General features: G+C 47.7%; 1 protein-coding gene across 1 annotated transcript in view; it reads right to left on the reverse strand.

Moving 5' to 3' along the window:
* Positions 1–3,891: 3,891 nt before the first annotated feature.
* The window catches only part of Thap4 (THAP domain containing 4), a 35,009-nt gene continuing 23,831 nt past the window's right edge, over positions 3,892–15,069 (reverse strand). Inside the window, exons 4-6 of the mRNA XM_051190844.1 lie at positions 10,411–10,520; positions 9,299–9,402; positions 3,892–4,204 (exon numbers count right to left, since the gene is read on the reverse strand). Of these exons, the coding sequence (XP_051046801.1) occupies positions 4,085–4,204; positions 9,299–9,402; positions 10,411–10,520 (334 nt within the window). The 3' untranslated portion in view covers positions 3,892–4,084. The remainder of the gene's footprint in view (positions 4,205–9,298; positions 9,403–10,410; positions 10,521–15,069) is intronic.

Below are 15,069 nucleotides of genomic sequence, written 5' to 3' on the forward strand. Positions count from 1 at the left end.
TAGACATTGTCTTTAATAGGAAAAGTATACAGACTAGCAAAAATCAAATTTGAATCAGCAGTCTTGTCACTAAAAATTATTTTATGGTAATTGCATACATCCCATACAATAAAGTAACATTATTTTAATTTAAAATTTCAAGTTAGAAGAAACAGAATCAAAGAATATTAAAAAAAAAAAAAAAAAAAGTAAGGAAGGGGGAACTGGATTGGAATGTGAAAAAAAAATTATAATCTTAAACTTGAATTAGAAACCGCCGGATCACAGGCTGCTTCCTCCCCCAGAGATCACCCAGGCTCCTGTGCAATCGCCTCCCCGGGGAAGTTGGTAAGATAGCATGCTGACCTTGTAGCTCTCAGCTGAGTCCTCTCCCTCCCCCTGGCAGCTACCGACCTGGCCCCTCTACTTTCCAGAGGGCCTTGAAATATAGTTGGAAGTTTATCAGAGGCTTCCCCAACCCCATCTTCCCACTCCCCAAGCCGGTAATAAAAGAGTCTCGCTGGTTTTTAATCTCAAGGGAATCGCCAGAATTTTAAAGGTACTAACACCATGATGTAATTTTCCTAATGCTTTGGAGCCAAGAACTAAGGGATCCTTCCCTTCAGGACCCCTCCCCACATTGTGACTATTCTTCTAATGAACCTCTTCTCAAGGCTTGCTTTCCCGTACAGGCTGGGATGCTGTAGCTCTAATGAAGCTCGCAGGGAGGGTAATTTGTATTCATGTCCAAAGGCTGGAAAGGGCCAGAAGAGGGTGTCAGACCCCTTGGAGCTGGAGTTAGTTATAGGAGGTTGTGAGGTGCTAGTATGGCAAGAGCTGTAAATGCCTCACCTGCAGAGCCGCCTCTCCAGCCATACAGATTTGTGGATTTGTGTGCTAGGTACTCTGGCACGTGTGTGTGTGTGTGTGTGTGTGTGTGTGTGTGTGCGCGCGCGCGCGCTCCTGTGGGGGCCAGAGGATAACTCAGAGCTGTTGTTTCTGGGAGAACTGTTCACGCTTTAAAATATTTTTAGATTAATTTAATGAGTGTTTTGCCTGATGTGTGTATGTATGTATGTATGTATGTATGTAAGCCACATTTTTGCCCAATGCCTATGGAGGTTAAGAGGAAAGATGCCAAGTTTCCTGGAACTGGATGGAGTTACAGACAGCTGTAAACCACCATGTGGATGCTGAAACTGAACCCAGGCTCTCTGCAAGAGCAGTAAATGCTCTTCAACTACTGAGTCTTCTCTCCAGCCTCTCCATCCTGTTTTTTTGAGACACAGTTTCTTATTGGCCCGGAGCTTGCCAATTAGGGTAGATTCAGATCTGCCTGTATCAGCTGCTCCACACTGGCAAAACACGAGTTTCCCACTACACCCAGCTTTGTGTGTGCGTGCGTGTGAGCAGAGATTGATGCTGGATGTCTTAATTGCTCTCCACCTTTTTCTACTTTGAGCCAGGGTCGGTCTCTCTCTGGCTTTGGCTGTCCTGGAACTCCCTTTGTAGACTAGTCTGCCCTCAAACTCAGAGATCTACCTACCACTGCAGCAAGGGCTAGGATTAAAGGCAAGCATCACCATTCCAGATCCACCTTAGTTTTAATAAAATATTTGTCTGTGCACCTGTGGAGGCCAGAAGACGATGTTGGATCTCCTCGAGCTGGAGCCACAGGCAATTGTGAGCTGCTTGCTGGGATCTGAACTTGGGTCCTCTGGAACAGCAGCAAAGTGATTTTAAGCTCCGGGCCATCTAGTCTTCCAACCCATTGTTGTCCCCTACCCTGCTTTTTGACCTCTTCCACTGAATTTAAAGCATACCATTTGGCTAGACTGAATGGCCAGCCGGCCCCAGGGATCCTCCTACCTTTACTTTCCCAGCATGGGGATTATGTATGGGCTATTGCTAAAATTTCTTTACATGGTGAGACATAGGCAATCCCTCTCTGAAAGTTCCCCAAGCAAACATAGGCATGATTCTGCCAAAGTTTACTCTGGTGAACCAATGACTTTATTGGGCTTTCTTACGAATATGTGGGCAGTTCCTTTCAGGGTGTGTGTACTCCCCTGCCCCAAGACTACACCCAGAAAGCCTTTACCCAGCAGGAGAGGGCTTTCCCATAGCACAAAGACAAAGCCCACTCTAGTCTCCCCAGCCTATACACGCTAGCCCCTTCCAGAGGTCACGTGCCATTAAGGAAGAGCTGTATAAAACAGGTGGTAGGGAATGGGTGGGTACTCAGGTCAGGGTCTCCACACCCTCCCTACCCCTCCATGATGGGGGTATATAGTCAACAAGCCCGGCTGGGGTGCCCTTTGACTGCCTCAAGATGGCAGTTGTTTGGCTCAGAGGATAGTCACAACATAGGAGTATGCTGCCACGCCCACTTTTTGCACAGGTGCTGTTTGTGTGGCAAGAGCTTTATGGATGGAGTCCCTCATCTGATGTCTAAATGCGTGTGCCACAAGCCAATGTAGTCAGGAGAGGAGAGTGTTTTAGTCAGCATTCTTACCACTGTGACAGAACAGTGGACATAATGTTACGATTATTTTGCTCAGGGTTTCAGGTGTCTGTCCATCCTGGCCAGAAGGGTTTGGTGAAGCAACTCCCATCATAGTGGCCAGGAAACAGCAAAAGGGATACTGGAAAGAGCCAGGACCAGATCCAGGCCCCACCCTTCCTACCTTTCACCACTTCCTAATAATGCCACCATGAAATGACCCATCCAGGGATTAACTCCTTGATTATGTCAGGGTCCTTATGACCTAACATTGTCTGGGGACTCAGATGCTCCCGGGTGTGTCTCACTAATCCCTTGGGTGCTTTTCAATGCAGTCAAGCTAACATTTAGCAGCCAGGAGGTCATGGACTCAGCAATGTAACTTCACACATTGTCTCAGGGAAAATAAGAGACAGTAAGTGTGAAATGACCTCCAGGGGCTGGGGATGTGGCTCAGCGGGTGAAGTGCTTGCCTAGCATGCATGAAGCTCTGGTTTTGATCCTCAGCACGGCACAAAACCAGGTGTCAGGAGTTCTAAGTCATTCCTAGCTACATAGGTCAGTTTAGGCTACATGAGACTTTGGTTCCAAAACAAAAACCTCCTGGCTTTTGTTCCTGGAAAGTCCTGGAAGTTAAGCAGCCCATATGAAGAGTTATTTCTAGGCTTTGGTCTCTATTTCTAGCCACCAGAAAGACATGGGATCAAACCCTCGTGTAGCTTCTAGGGGATAATCTGAGTGCCAGATGTCGGCTGAAAGCTGCACCCCACTGAAACTGCATGGAACTCACAAACAAGCCTGGGCCGACAGCAGGGAAAGGGCACTTGGGGGGGGGGGCGGTTGGGCAGATGGGTGGAGTGAGGAGTGCTGTCTGCTGGGTGTCCAGACACTGTGGGTACCCTTACCCCAAAGCACAAGCCCATCGAGGAAACACTAAGTCGGGCTAACTCATCCAGCTCTGGAGGGAGCTTCTGAGAAAATTCCAGCCATGACAACCAGAAGAAACAGACCAAGACTACTAGGCTGTGGAGCTTATGGTCGCTCGCTCGCTCGCACGCACGCACGCACGCAGAACTTCCAGGTGGAAGGCTGCTGGGAGATGGCAACAAACAGGCAAGGCTGAGAGCTAGGGAGGCTGACGGGGCTGACTGTGGAGAGTCCTGGACGGCATCTCCAATACCTGGGGAAAAAGAAAGAAAAAGAAATGTCCCCACAAGAGGGTTAGGGGCTAGAGCACTGCAGTCTTTGCCTAGCATGGGCTGACAGGGCATAAACAAACCCTGTAAAAGGGAGGAGAGGGGAGGGGAGGGGAGGGAAGGAAGTAGGGAACATGTGATCCTTTAATATCTTGAAGAAAAGACTGGAAAGCTATCAGCAGCAGATAAAAAAATGTACAGTCTACACAGTGATAATATTCAAAATCCTCAGCCATAAAAATAAAGGCCTTTTATTTGGTTTTCTATGCCATTACAAGATCATCTGGACAACGGTTCCGTGTCAGCAGAGCCTGTGGCCACACCATGTCTGCGCAGGGTGTCTACTACACTGGGGGGCTAGATGCAGGAGCCAGGCACCTCCCCAGGCTCTGGTTGCTGCTCCAGGTTAGGGGGTCACCTTCTTGTAGGTAATGTGAAGATGCTGAGTCATTGGCTGTGTAGTGGTTGCCATAGAGACCGTCTGTTCAAGTTTGCCTTCAGAATTCAGTCTGAATTTTCGAGTAATCTGAGTGGAGAACAAAACAAAGCACTTGAGTTTTATACCTTCAAAGCATTCAACAAGAGCCGGGTGTGGCAGCGCATGCCAGTAATCCTAGCACTCGGCGGCATGTTGGGACAAGAGAACTATCTCCAATTCTAGGTCAGCCTGGCTACACGAGTTCCAAGCTAGCCTAGGTTTTGTGTTGGAAAAAAAAAAATACCAAAGAAACACTGAAGCATCCACCTGTGTCTGTCGCTGTCACCAGCCTGTGAGCAGGTAAATAAGTCCACCACTGTGAAGCCTCTTGGCGTGAACCATAATGGGACACCAGCCACTTCCCTCAAGCAACAGGTAGACACAGCGCTGCTATGAGCTCAGCTTTCCAGAATGAACTATTGTTTGGTCTCTGTTAATATTAATGGGGTTCTGCTGCCTGTCACCTTCCATCTGAGCCTTAAACCACAGCAAATGTGTTCTGGGAGGCCTCAGGCCAGCACTTGGGGACCTCGGATCTGTTATATCACATGGCTCTTCCCACAGGAATATGAGTAGACCCTGAGTCATGTCCTGAATCACAGTCCTCGGGCATGAAATGCTTGTGGACAGTGTGACCGCAGGATAAATGGATGTCTAAACAACCCTCTAAGGGCCTCTCACTTCAGGGCTCCAGGACCATGGGCTGCCTCAGCCACACCCATTACTTGGACTCCCAACCCTTCTGCTGAGAAAGATAAAAATGTCAGTCATTACAAGTTCAGGTAGAAGGGCTGAAGAGATGGTTCAGTGGTTAAGAGAACTTACTGCTCTATCACACGCACGCACGCGCACACACACGCACGCACGCACGCACGCACGCACGCACGCACGCACGCACGCACGCACGCACGCACGCACGCACGCACGCACGCACCTGAAAACAGAAAAAGAAATCAGAAGTCCCTTTAGGGACTGACAATGCAGTTCGGTTGGCAGAGTGCTTGCTTTCATGTGTGAAGCCCTGGGTAAGATCCCCATCTCTGAATAACCTGGATGTGGTGGTGCACACCTGTAATCCCAATACCTGGGAGGCAGAGGTAGGAGGATCATGAGTTCAAGGCCAGCCTGGGATGTTTGAGACCCTGTTATTAAAAAAACAAAGGCCTTGCATGGATTCGGTGCCTGTCTAGTTGAGAAAATCACCGGGCTTCCACCGGACTCCCAGACCCATTCCCCACAAGAGCTGGGGACAAGACCTAGCAGAAACAGACCAGTGAGTCCAGTTCTCAAGAACTGCCGTGGCAAGGGGACCGTACGGACAGACTCAATTGACCTCTTTATCTTCTTATGCTGGAATTGAAGGGGGAGGGGTAGAAGAAAAAAGCCAAGAATGTAAACAGAAGCATGAAGAGACTGCAGAAACTGTCCCCAGCAGAAACTGTCCCCCAGCAGAAACTGTCCCCCAGCAGGGCAGCAAGGCGCCCACCCTGGAGTTACCAGGAGACATCGGAGATTCAGCATGCAACTAGGATTGGAAAATGGACAGAAGGAAATATACAGACTAAAGCCTGGGCAAAAGAGGTAAGATGGCAACTGAGGCAAGACAGAGAGATGGGAAACAGGATGACTCGGGAAGAGAAAGCCTTTACCTCAGGGTCTGGTACTTGGTTCTTGCTGACTGAGCAGTAAGGGCTTCAATGTATCTGACAGAATTAAACCTGATGCTAACAAGCTGAGCAGTGTGCAGTCTACAACTCAGGCCAGCCCGGGCTCCATGGTGCACATGGGAAGGGCAGAGCAGCAGAGTACAAAGGGCAGGCCAGGCCAGGCTGGTGGCTTTGCTTTCCACCAGCTTCCTTAACCCTGAAGTGTTGAACCTGCAGTTCCATTTAACAGTTAAGGCCTTTACCCTGCGAAGTCCTTCTCAAAAGATGCTGGAGTGGAGTGGAGAAAAGACAAACACACAGACTGTACTACCCAGCTCTTAGTAACAGATAGAAAATCCAGACAAAATGAGGCTGGAGAGATGGTTCAGTGGTTAAGAGCACTGTCTGTTCTTCCAGAGGACCTGGGTTCAATTCCCAGCATCCATATGGCTGATCACACCTGTCTGTAACTCCAGTTCCAGGGGATCTGACACCCTCACACAGATGTACATGCAGGCAAAACACCAATGAACATAAAATAAAATAAAGGATATGAATAAATGCTTCAATGAAGACCAGAATAACATAAACAACTAGTTAAATGAATTAATGAAAACAATTCAAGATGTGAAAATAGAATTTAACAAAGAAATAGAATCAGTAAAGACACACTGAAATAAAACTTCAGAAGTCAAACAAAAAGCTGAGATAAAAGCCTCACCAACAGATCAAACCAAGTAGAAGGCAGAGTTTCACATCTGGAAGACAAGGAAAAAGGAATGGACAGCTCAGTCAAAGAAAATCTTAGATCTAAAACACCCAGGCACAAAGCATTCAGAAAATCTGGGACATTATGAAAAGACCAAACCTATAAATAATAAGTACAGAGGAAGAAGAAGACACCTAGATCAAATGCACAGAAAAATATTTTTAGCAAAATCAACCCTACAGATAGAGATGACTATCAAGGTACGAGAGACATACAGGATACAAATAATCAGGACCAGAAGAGGCTTCCCACTATACATAATCAAACAGTAAACGTGCAGAACAAGAGAAGGGGCATTAAAAACTGCAAGGGACGCTGAGCAATGGCGGTGCCACGCCTTAACCCCAGCACTCTGGAGGCGGAGGCAGGCGATCTCTGAGTTTGAGGCCAGCCTGGTCTACAGATGGAGTTCCAGGACAGCCAGGGCTGTTACACAGAGAAACCCTGTTTCAAAAAACAACAAAACTGGGCTGGTGAGATGGCTCTGAGGTTAAGAGCACTGGCTGCGCTTCCGGAGGTCCTGAGTTCAATTCCCAGCAACCACATGGTGAATCGCAACCATCTATCATGAGATCTGGTGCCCATTCTGGTGTGCAGGCAAACATGCAGACTGAACACTGTATATGTCATAAGAAGAAAAGGGAGACATTATAATAGACACCAAGGAACTGACTCCGGCACACCTCAGACGATTCTGCAAGGTAGGACATTTGCCAAGTCTTCGTGTGACACCACTATTGTTGCAGGGCATTTGAGCACACTGGGACCCTGAATCTGCATTATTTACGGGAAAAGCCTGCCTCTAGCTGCGGTATGGCCCAGTCCCAGTACACACTCTTCATCTACGAGCTTTCTGTTTGTTGTTATCAGGGTGAAATAAAATCTGCCATAGGTCAAGCAAGTAGTAGTTGACAGGAAGTAGTCATAGAGAGTAAGAGGGAATCAGGAAGATGGATAGAAAGACACACAGGAAGTAGTAGGGAGGGGCTTTGGGGTTTGGTGGCCCTCTTTGGTTTGGGGCGCTGGAAGAGAAGGTCTCTTTCTGGGATGCCAGTGAAGGAGGAGGCCAGCTGCCTGTCTTCTCTGCTTCTCTGAGGTAGCAGGTTTTTCACCTCGGCATCTGGCTCCTGGGTCTTTATTGGTAAAATAAAAGGATAGAGACTTAGTCAAAACAACATTTGCTTCCCTACGTGGAGGTGGCTGAGGCAGTGGTGGTGGGATGTGAAGGCTCCTCTGAGCTGCAGAGATGTAGTCAGTAGCCGAGGCAGCAACAGGGTGAGCTGCAGCCTCTGTGCCACAGATATAAACACACTATTACTGCGATTATCACAACCACACAAAGACTCAACAACAACAATAAAAACATAAGAAAAAGAGGCATGGTAAAAACAGGCATGTTGATCAATGGAATAGAAATGAAGAAAAGACACACATATAACTCCACATACCTACAGAAACTTAAGTGTGTATGTGTGTGTACATACGCTTTCTGAGACAAGGTCTCACTATGTAGACCAGGCTGGCCTTGAACTATAGAAACTCTGCCTCCCAAGTGCTAGAATTAAAGGTGTGAGCCACCAGGCCCAGCCTCATTTCTGACAAAGAAACAAAACACGGAACTTACACTGGAGAAAAGACAGCGTATTTAACAAATCATGGTACTCCAATGGATAACTGCAGATAGGAGAATGAAAGCAGATTCACATCAAGTACCACGCGCAGCAGCCAACTCTAACAGACCTTCACTCTCAAAGTGGCGATTTGCCTTAACTATTTGGAACAGCAAAGGACTTTCCGAACAGGATTCTGACAGCACAGGCATTAATAAATAGAACCTCATCCATAAAACACTTCTGTATAGCAAAGGACATAAAAGAAACAACTAGCCAGGTGGTGATGGCACATACGTTTAATCCCAGCACTTGGGAGGCAGAAGCAGATGGAACGCTGAGGTCAAGGTCAGCCTGGTCTACAGAGAGAGTTCCAGGACTGCCAGAGTTACACAGAGAAACCTTCTCGAAATACAACAAACAACTAACCAAATAAATATGCAGGTGGAAAGAAACAGGCCTTATGTTCTTATGAGCATGGTCTAAGAGACACACAGTACCTTAAAAGCCACAAGTCACTCAGCAGGCAAAAGTCAGAGCATACTGAATCACACAGAAAGGCAAGTATGACAGATTAATGGAAAAAAGCAAAGTCATAAAGGCACAAGAAAATGAGGTAGTATTTTTATTATTATTATTTTGGAGTAGAAATCAAACTCCTAAGCAGGATCTGAGTTCAGATGGCATCATAAATGAAGGCACTGACTGGGCCACACCACAACAGACAACAAATAACAGCCGCAGCACGTAGAAAACCTCCTCTAAGTCAGCAATAGCATCACAACCTACAGAGCACCCAGGTAAACGGAATACACAAGGTAACACACTCACAAGTGAGAGTGACCACAAGAACTGAGCGGGAACCAGTGACGGTCAGGCAATGCTCTACTTTCACTGTTAAACAATGTATCAGCGTCTACCACCCCAGCTCAGACACAAAGGGATATTTGTGACGGGAAACAACAAACCCGAAAGGGGCAGGGCTCAGGTATGACAGCAGGGACCACTCACATGGGCGGGTGGGGATGAAAATAGTAAGAGCTGCAGACAGCAGTAGGGTCTTGTATGTCTGTTCATCAAATGCTCTGGGAACATTTGAGACGGAGGCTGGGCTCACCTGCTCCACGTGGGGCTCCTTGGCAAAGGAGATCCTGGAGATGGAATGGGATGAGATACAGAGCTCCTGCCCGTTCACTTCACCTTCCTCCACTTCCACGATACCTGCAAGGGAGGGCAGTTAGTGTAGTGCCAAGCCACGCCCACCTTCAGAAGCATTGTGGGCAGTCCTGGGAAACCCGAACTTTGCTACCATCCAGGTTCAGCCTTTCTTCCTTGCAGATACCAAGGTGATGACTCAGAATTCATTCTCTCTCTCTCTCTGTTTATATTCATGTGGGGGTCAGAGGTCAACTGTGAGCGTTCTCTTCTGTGGCTTTCTTTCTTACTCTTTTTGGAGACATTCAGGCTCTCACTGAACTTGCTCTCACCCTCTTGCTAGGCTGGCTAGTAGCCAGAAAGCCCTTGAGATCTGCCAGTCTCTGTACTCTGAGGCTGGGGTTACAGGGGTGGAGCATTATCAGGGGATACTAGAGGTCCCGGACTCAGGTCTCATGCTTGCACAGAAAGCACTTTGCCCACGAAGCCATCTCCCCAGCCCCCATACCTGTTTTTGAGAAGGGGGTCTCATTACGTTGCTGAGGCTGGTCTGGAGTTCATAAGGTAAGTCCCTCCTGCCTCACCCCTCTACGTAATGGGAGTATAAGAAGGCTAAATGCTCGATGGAGGGTCGCCCTCTGCAGAGGTGCCTGAACCCCAGCCCTCCTACCTTACCTGCATTTCTCAGTGGGCTAGGAGTAGTCCCCCTTAGTGATACCACCCATGCTGAAGAAGGAAGCACACACAGACAGCAGCTCTCGGGCTTTTGCGTACATCCATGTCTGACAGTGCCTGGGGCTAGCATCATTCCACATTAGCTAACCCTGACCAGGAGTGAGACTGGACATGGTCAAAGTCACACAGGCTGCTGAGTGATTTCTGAGATATCAGCTTGCCAGACTTCCAAAGACCATGTGGCTGGTTGACCTGTTCTTGCCGGGACCTAGCCTTTGGGCATGCTCTGTGCTGGGAGGAGTCTCAAGTCTGTGGAGAGCTCTCTATTCACCATCTCTATGATACCTGTGACGACTGCTGCTGCAGCACTGGCCAGCAGGCCCTGGGCGGGCACCATACCTGTGTTCTGGGCACTGATAAAGGCCACCTTGTTGGTGTCAGGCTTGAGGCGGATGAAGCCACACTCTCTGTGCATTGGCTTATGTGTGTCTGGATGGAAGGAATTGAACCTGGAAGGGAAATCACAGACATGAAACAGACACAGGACCTCAAAATGTGCTACAGCAACATGATCAACAACTGCCACCTTGGAGATCACCTCAGCCTCATAGTCATGGTAACGAAATGAATAAGCAAACACAGTGGTAGCTAGGCCTATAGAAACAAGTGACAGAGCTTTTTGTTTCTTCAGACAGGGTCTTACCGTATAGTCCTGGCTGGCCTGTCACTCACAACCTGCCTCTGTCTCCCAAACACTGCGATTGAAGGCATGTGTCACCACACCCAGCTAATAAGAGTTTTTAACACTCCCGGCAGAAGGGGAGTTATAGGACCCTGGGGACTCTGGCCATCATTTTCTTCCGCCTCTCCTCTGAGCCATAAATGACTCTGGGAATTGCTGGAGCACACTGAGTAACTAAAGGGTCCCATGAGGTCATCATCTAAGATGAGATGAGACTTTGCAGAGATACATCTACTTGAGGGTCACCTATAATCTCGCAAGGAACCTCAATAACTTCACTGGTTTGACAACCAACTTTGGTCTTTAGTTGAAGAGACATTTGTTCGTGCAACAAACTTGTGTCCTACTGTGGGACAGCAGAGTTCTGATGAATCTGGGAATAGCAATGGTATAACCTTTGTTTGTGTAGCAAATACAACTAAGACCAAACTACCTTAGGACAGGGTATCAGGGGCTTCTTTCCCATGTGGTATGGGTATGTGCCTTTCTGTTATGGCAGCAGTTGCACGGGCCTTGCTCTGAGTAGGAAGACACATAACTAGCGCGGAGACATTTGGGGGTGGAGTGTCCATGGTGGTGCTGGGGGGGCATTCCTCAGGATGGCTTCCCTGCCCCATGATCACCGAGTGGCATGCCGCCTGGATTAGGGTTAGCAGAGTCCAACCTGAACACAGCTACGAACGAGAGAACAGGCTGCAGAGAGTAGTACAGGTCGGACAAGACTCCAGCAAGCTGCGACAGCAGTTGTGTGACCGCTAGTATACATAATAAAACATGCAACCAAAACCAGGGCGGCTGCCCAGCCAGACTGGTCTTATGTAAAGTAAGAATTACGGTGGGAAGGGCCATGCAGTTATTTTCCATGGCAGTCTCTAATTTAGCAGGTAAAGTAGATCAAAGCGGATGTGTTAGAAGAGTTGCTGGCTCACCACTTCTTGCTGCTGGGAGGGGGCGGAAGGGGAAGAGCATAAATTAGATCTGATTAGAGTCCCTCCTGTGAACAGGGAAAAGATAAGGGAAAAATGACAGCAGTTACTGCTCAGGTCCAACTTCTGATACATGGGAAGGGAAAGTCTAAGATCCAGCAGGCAGACTAGGTGTACAGAAAACCAAAGAGTCAGGGGAATACTCTACCTTGGAACAGCTTGATTTGGGAAGGACTTGTAAGAAGAAAATGAAAGGGGGTTGGAGAAATGGTTCAGAGGTTAAGAGCCCTGGCTGCTCTTTCCAGAGGTCATGAGTTCAATTCCCAGCAACCTCACAGTGGCTCACAACCATCTATAGTGAGATCTGGTGCCCTCTTCTGGCCTGCAGGCATACATGCAGGCAGAACATTATGTATGATAAATTAAAGGACGTGAAAGAACTCACAGCCAGGCTTGGCTCTTTAGTCTGTGGAACACGGGGCAGATGGGATTAGTCTGAGTGCTGTGGAAGGAGAGTAACTGAGTAATACAACCCACTCCTTCTTGGAACAAAGGTTGAATAACCCGAGACAACAGGACTCATATGCCATTAGGGACACTTGGTTATCAACAGCTGAGGTCCTCATGAATCAGGGTCTGAAAGAGGGGCAGAAGCTGCTGAGGACAGGTGGAGAGAGGAGGTCTATGGTGCCAAGTTCACTGAGCAGGAAGGGACTGTTTTCTCTATTCAAATACGGTGACTCAGCAGGGACCCCGGGAATGGGAGCGGAGCTTTAGTTAGCTGAGCCCCCTGCTGGGTGTGATCTTTACAAGGAACAAGGGATTTTGCTGAATCTGGGTGACTTAAAATGCTATTGGCCTTGGCTGTGGAGAGAAGACTTCTTACAGAGGGTGGTAACCAGGTCAGGTGCAAAGACTGGTTGGTTAAACTGCTGAGAATACTGGCTACCTGACACAGTGATCAAATGCTTTAAGAAGGAGAAAGGCAGCATACCGACTTTCCAAGGCTAAAGGGATGCTGCAGAAGAGGGAGGGAGGAGAACAAGCAAGAGCCAGAGGACAGAGGTCTGATGTGCTGGTTTTCTCTCAGGCATTACATGGTCATACTATTACCATTGTAGCATTTCCTTGATCCAGAAGCCACAGCAACAAAATACACAGAACAATATGGAATATGGTGATGGCTAGGTCTGTGGCAATAGAGCTATCAATACTCTTTAGCACAGGACCTTTACCTGGGATTCCATACATTACTCTCTCCTGCCCACCCAGCAGTTGCAAGTGACCCTGAGATGCTAGGATATACAGAAGTGGAAGGTTGTTGACTAAAAGGGACTCTATGATGCAGCTTCTCTGAGGCTGCTATCCACGATGGGGGGGGGGTGCTCTGTGGTAATACGGCTGTTTGGGGGCCACCTATGCTCCTATGAGTAACCTCTCACTCATGCACTGTAAAAATGTCCAACAAACTCAATGGTTCACCAAGTTAGACCTTGGCAGAATCCTTTGTTGTTGATGCCCTATCTGGGGTAAATGTTTTGTTTCCCCAGGAAAAGATCATGCAGCAATATAAAAAATATTGTGGAAAAACACTAGCTCTGAGTCTGAGGGACATGTTGTAACCTGGTCAGAAGTGGTTCCTGCAGACTCTGATCCTCAGCTCTATCTACCAGTCCATCACCTCCTTCCATTTCCTGTTTCTTTCAGGGTGTGTGTGTGTGTGTGCACGCGCGCGCGCACGTGCGTGTCTGTGTGTGTGTGTGTGTGTGTGTGTCTGTGTGCGCGTGTGTGTGTGTGTGCATGGTGGAAGAAGAGGGTAGAGTGAGCCAGAACCAGAAGCAGAATGTGTAGAAAGTGAGGTAACAAGCCATGAGGCACATGGTAGAACTTAGATAAGAAACATGGGCTAAGGTGTAAGAGCCGGTTAGCAACAAGCCTAAGCTATCAGCTGAGCATTTATAATTAATACTAAGTCTCTGTGTGGTTATTTGGGAGAGTCAGCTGGTGGGACAGACTGACAGAAAAGTACATCTATATCAGACCTAATAATATGGAGTATCAGGCCTTTCAGCTCATACATTTCAGTTTTCAGTTCTAGGCACCGCTGTAGATAATCACAGTAGAACCCTGCCTTACCAAACTTTCTCTCTGGATTTTTTTTTTTTTTTTTTTTTTTTTTTAGACAGAGTCTCAATGTGTTATCTCTGGCTTGCCTGGAACTTACTATGTAGACCAAGCTGACCTTGAACTTAAAGAGATCTGCATGCCTCTGTCTCCCCAATGCTGGGATTAAATAGAACACTTATTTTTATGTAAGAGCCCAACTACTCTCTACGGTAGAAATGGAACAGGCATTGAATTAGGGTATAATTTCTAATTAACCTTTGTGCATAATCATATTGACCCAGTGCACATGTCTATAATCCCAGCACTTATGAGGCAAAAACTAAAGGCCAGCATGGTCTACAGTGTCATAACCTGACATGAAAGGTAAACAGACGGCCTCTGGGCTGGGCTGTGAATGTCCACGGCCCCGTGTAGACAGCCTGCTCATGCACAAGGCCTAGAGGGAGAGAGAGGGGAAGACAGAGGGAGAAAGGAGAGAGAAAGAAAGAAGGGAGTGAAGGGAGGGAAGGAAGTAGGGAAGGACAGAGGGAGGAAGGGAATAGAAAAGTAAGGAGCAAGCCAGACTTATACTATCTGGGTCAGGGCATTGGTGGCATACACCTTTAATCCCAGCCTCGGTAGGCAGAGGCAGAAGAGTCTCTGAGAGTTCAAGGCCAGCCTGGTCTACAGGTTCAAGGCCAGGACTGGCTCCAAAGCTACACAGAGAAAACCCTGTCTCGAAAAAACAAACAAACAAATAAACAAACGAACGATCGGGCTTCACACTGGCTGGGCAAGTCTTCCACAACTCAGCTATGTCCTCAGCTCTTTCACAGTTTCATTGTTACTTTTATTTTGTATGTATGGGTGTTTTACCTACATGTCTGTCTGTATAGAACACACATTCGGGGCGCCTTATAGAGCTGGAGAGGGACTGGATCCCTGGAACTGTAGTTACAGATGGTTGTTAGTCACCTTGTGGGTGTTAGGAATAGAACCCAGGACCTAGGTCCTCTAGGAAAGCAACCGGAGCTCTTACAGAGGAACCGTCCCCCCAATCCCATACCTAACTCTCTTCACGTTTTAACTTTTGAGACAATCTTGCTGTGCAGCCCTTGAACTTGTCATCATCCCGTCTTCCAAATGCTGGGATTACAGGCACTAGCAGAGTTGGCTGTTCTAGACTATCTAGAGATTTATTTATTTTTTAAAGACTGTTTAATGTTTCCTCATGTGTGTGCTTGTGTGTATGGCATGTGTGTGGAGGTACCTGTGGGTGGATAG

The sequence above is a fragment of the Phodopus roborovskii genome, unplaced genomic scaffold (genome assembly GCF_943737965.1).
Source record: "Phodopus roborovskii unplaced genomic scaffold, PHOROB, whole genome shotgun sequence".
Taxonomy (NCBI): Eukaryota; Metazoa; Chordata; class Mammalia; order Rodentia; family Cricetidae; genus Phodopus; species Phodopus roborovskii.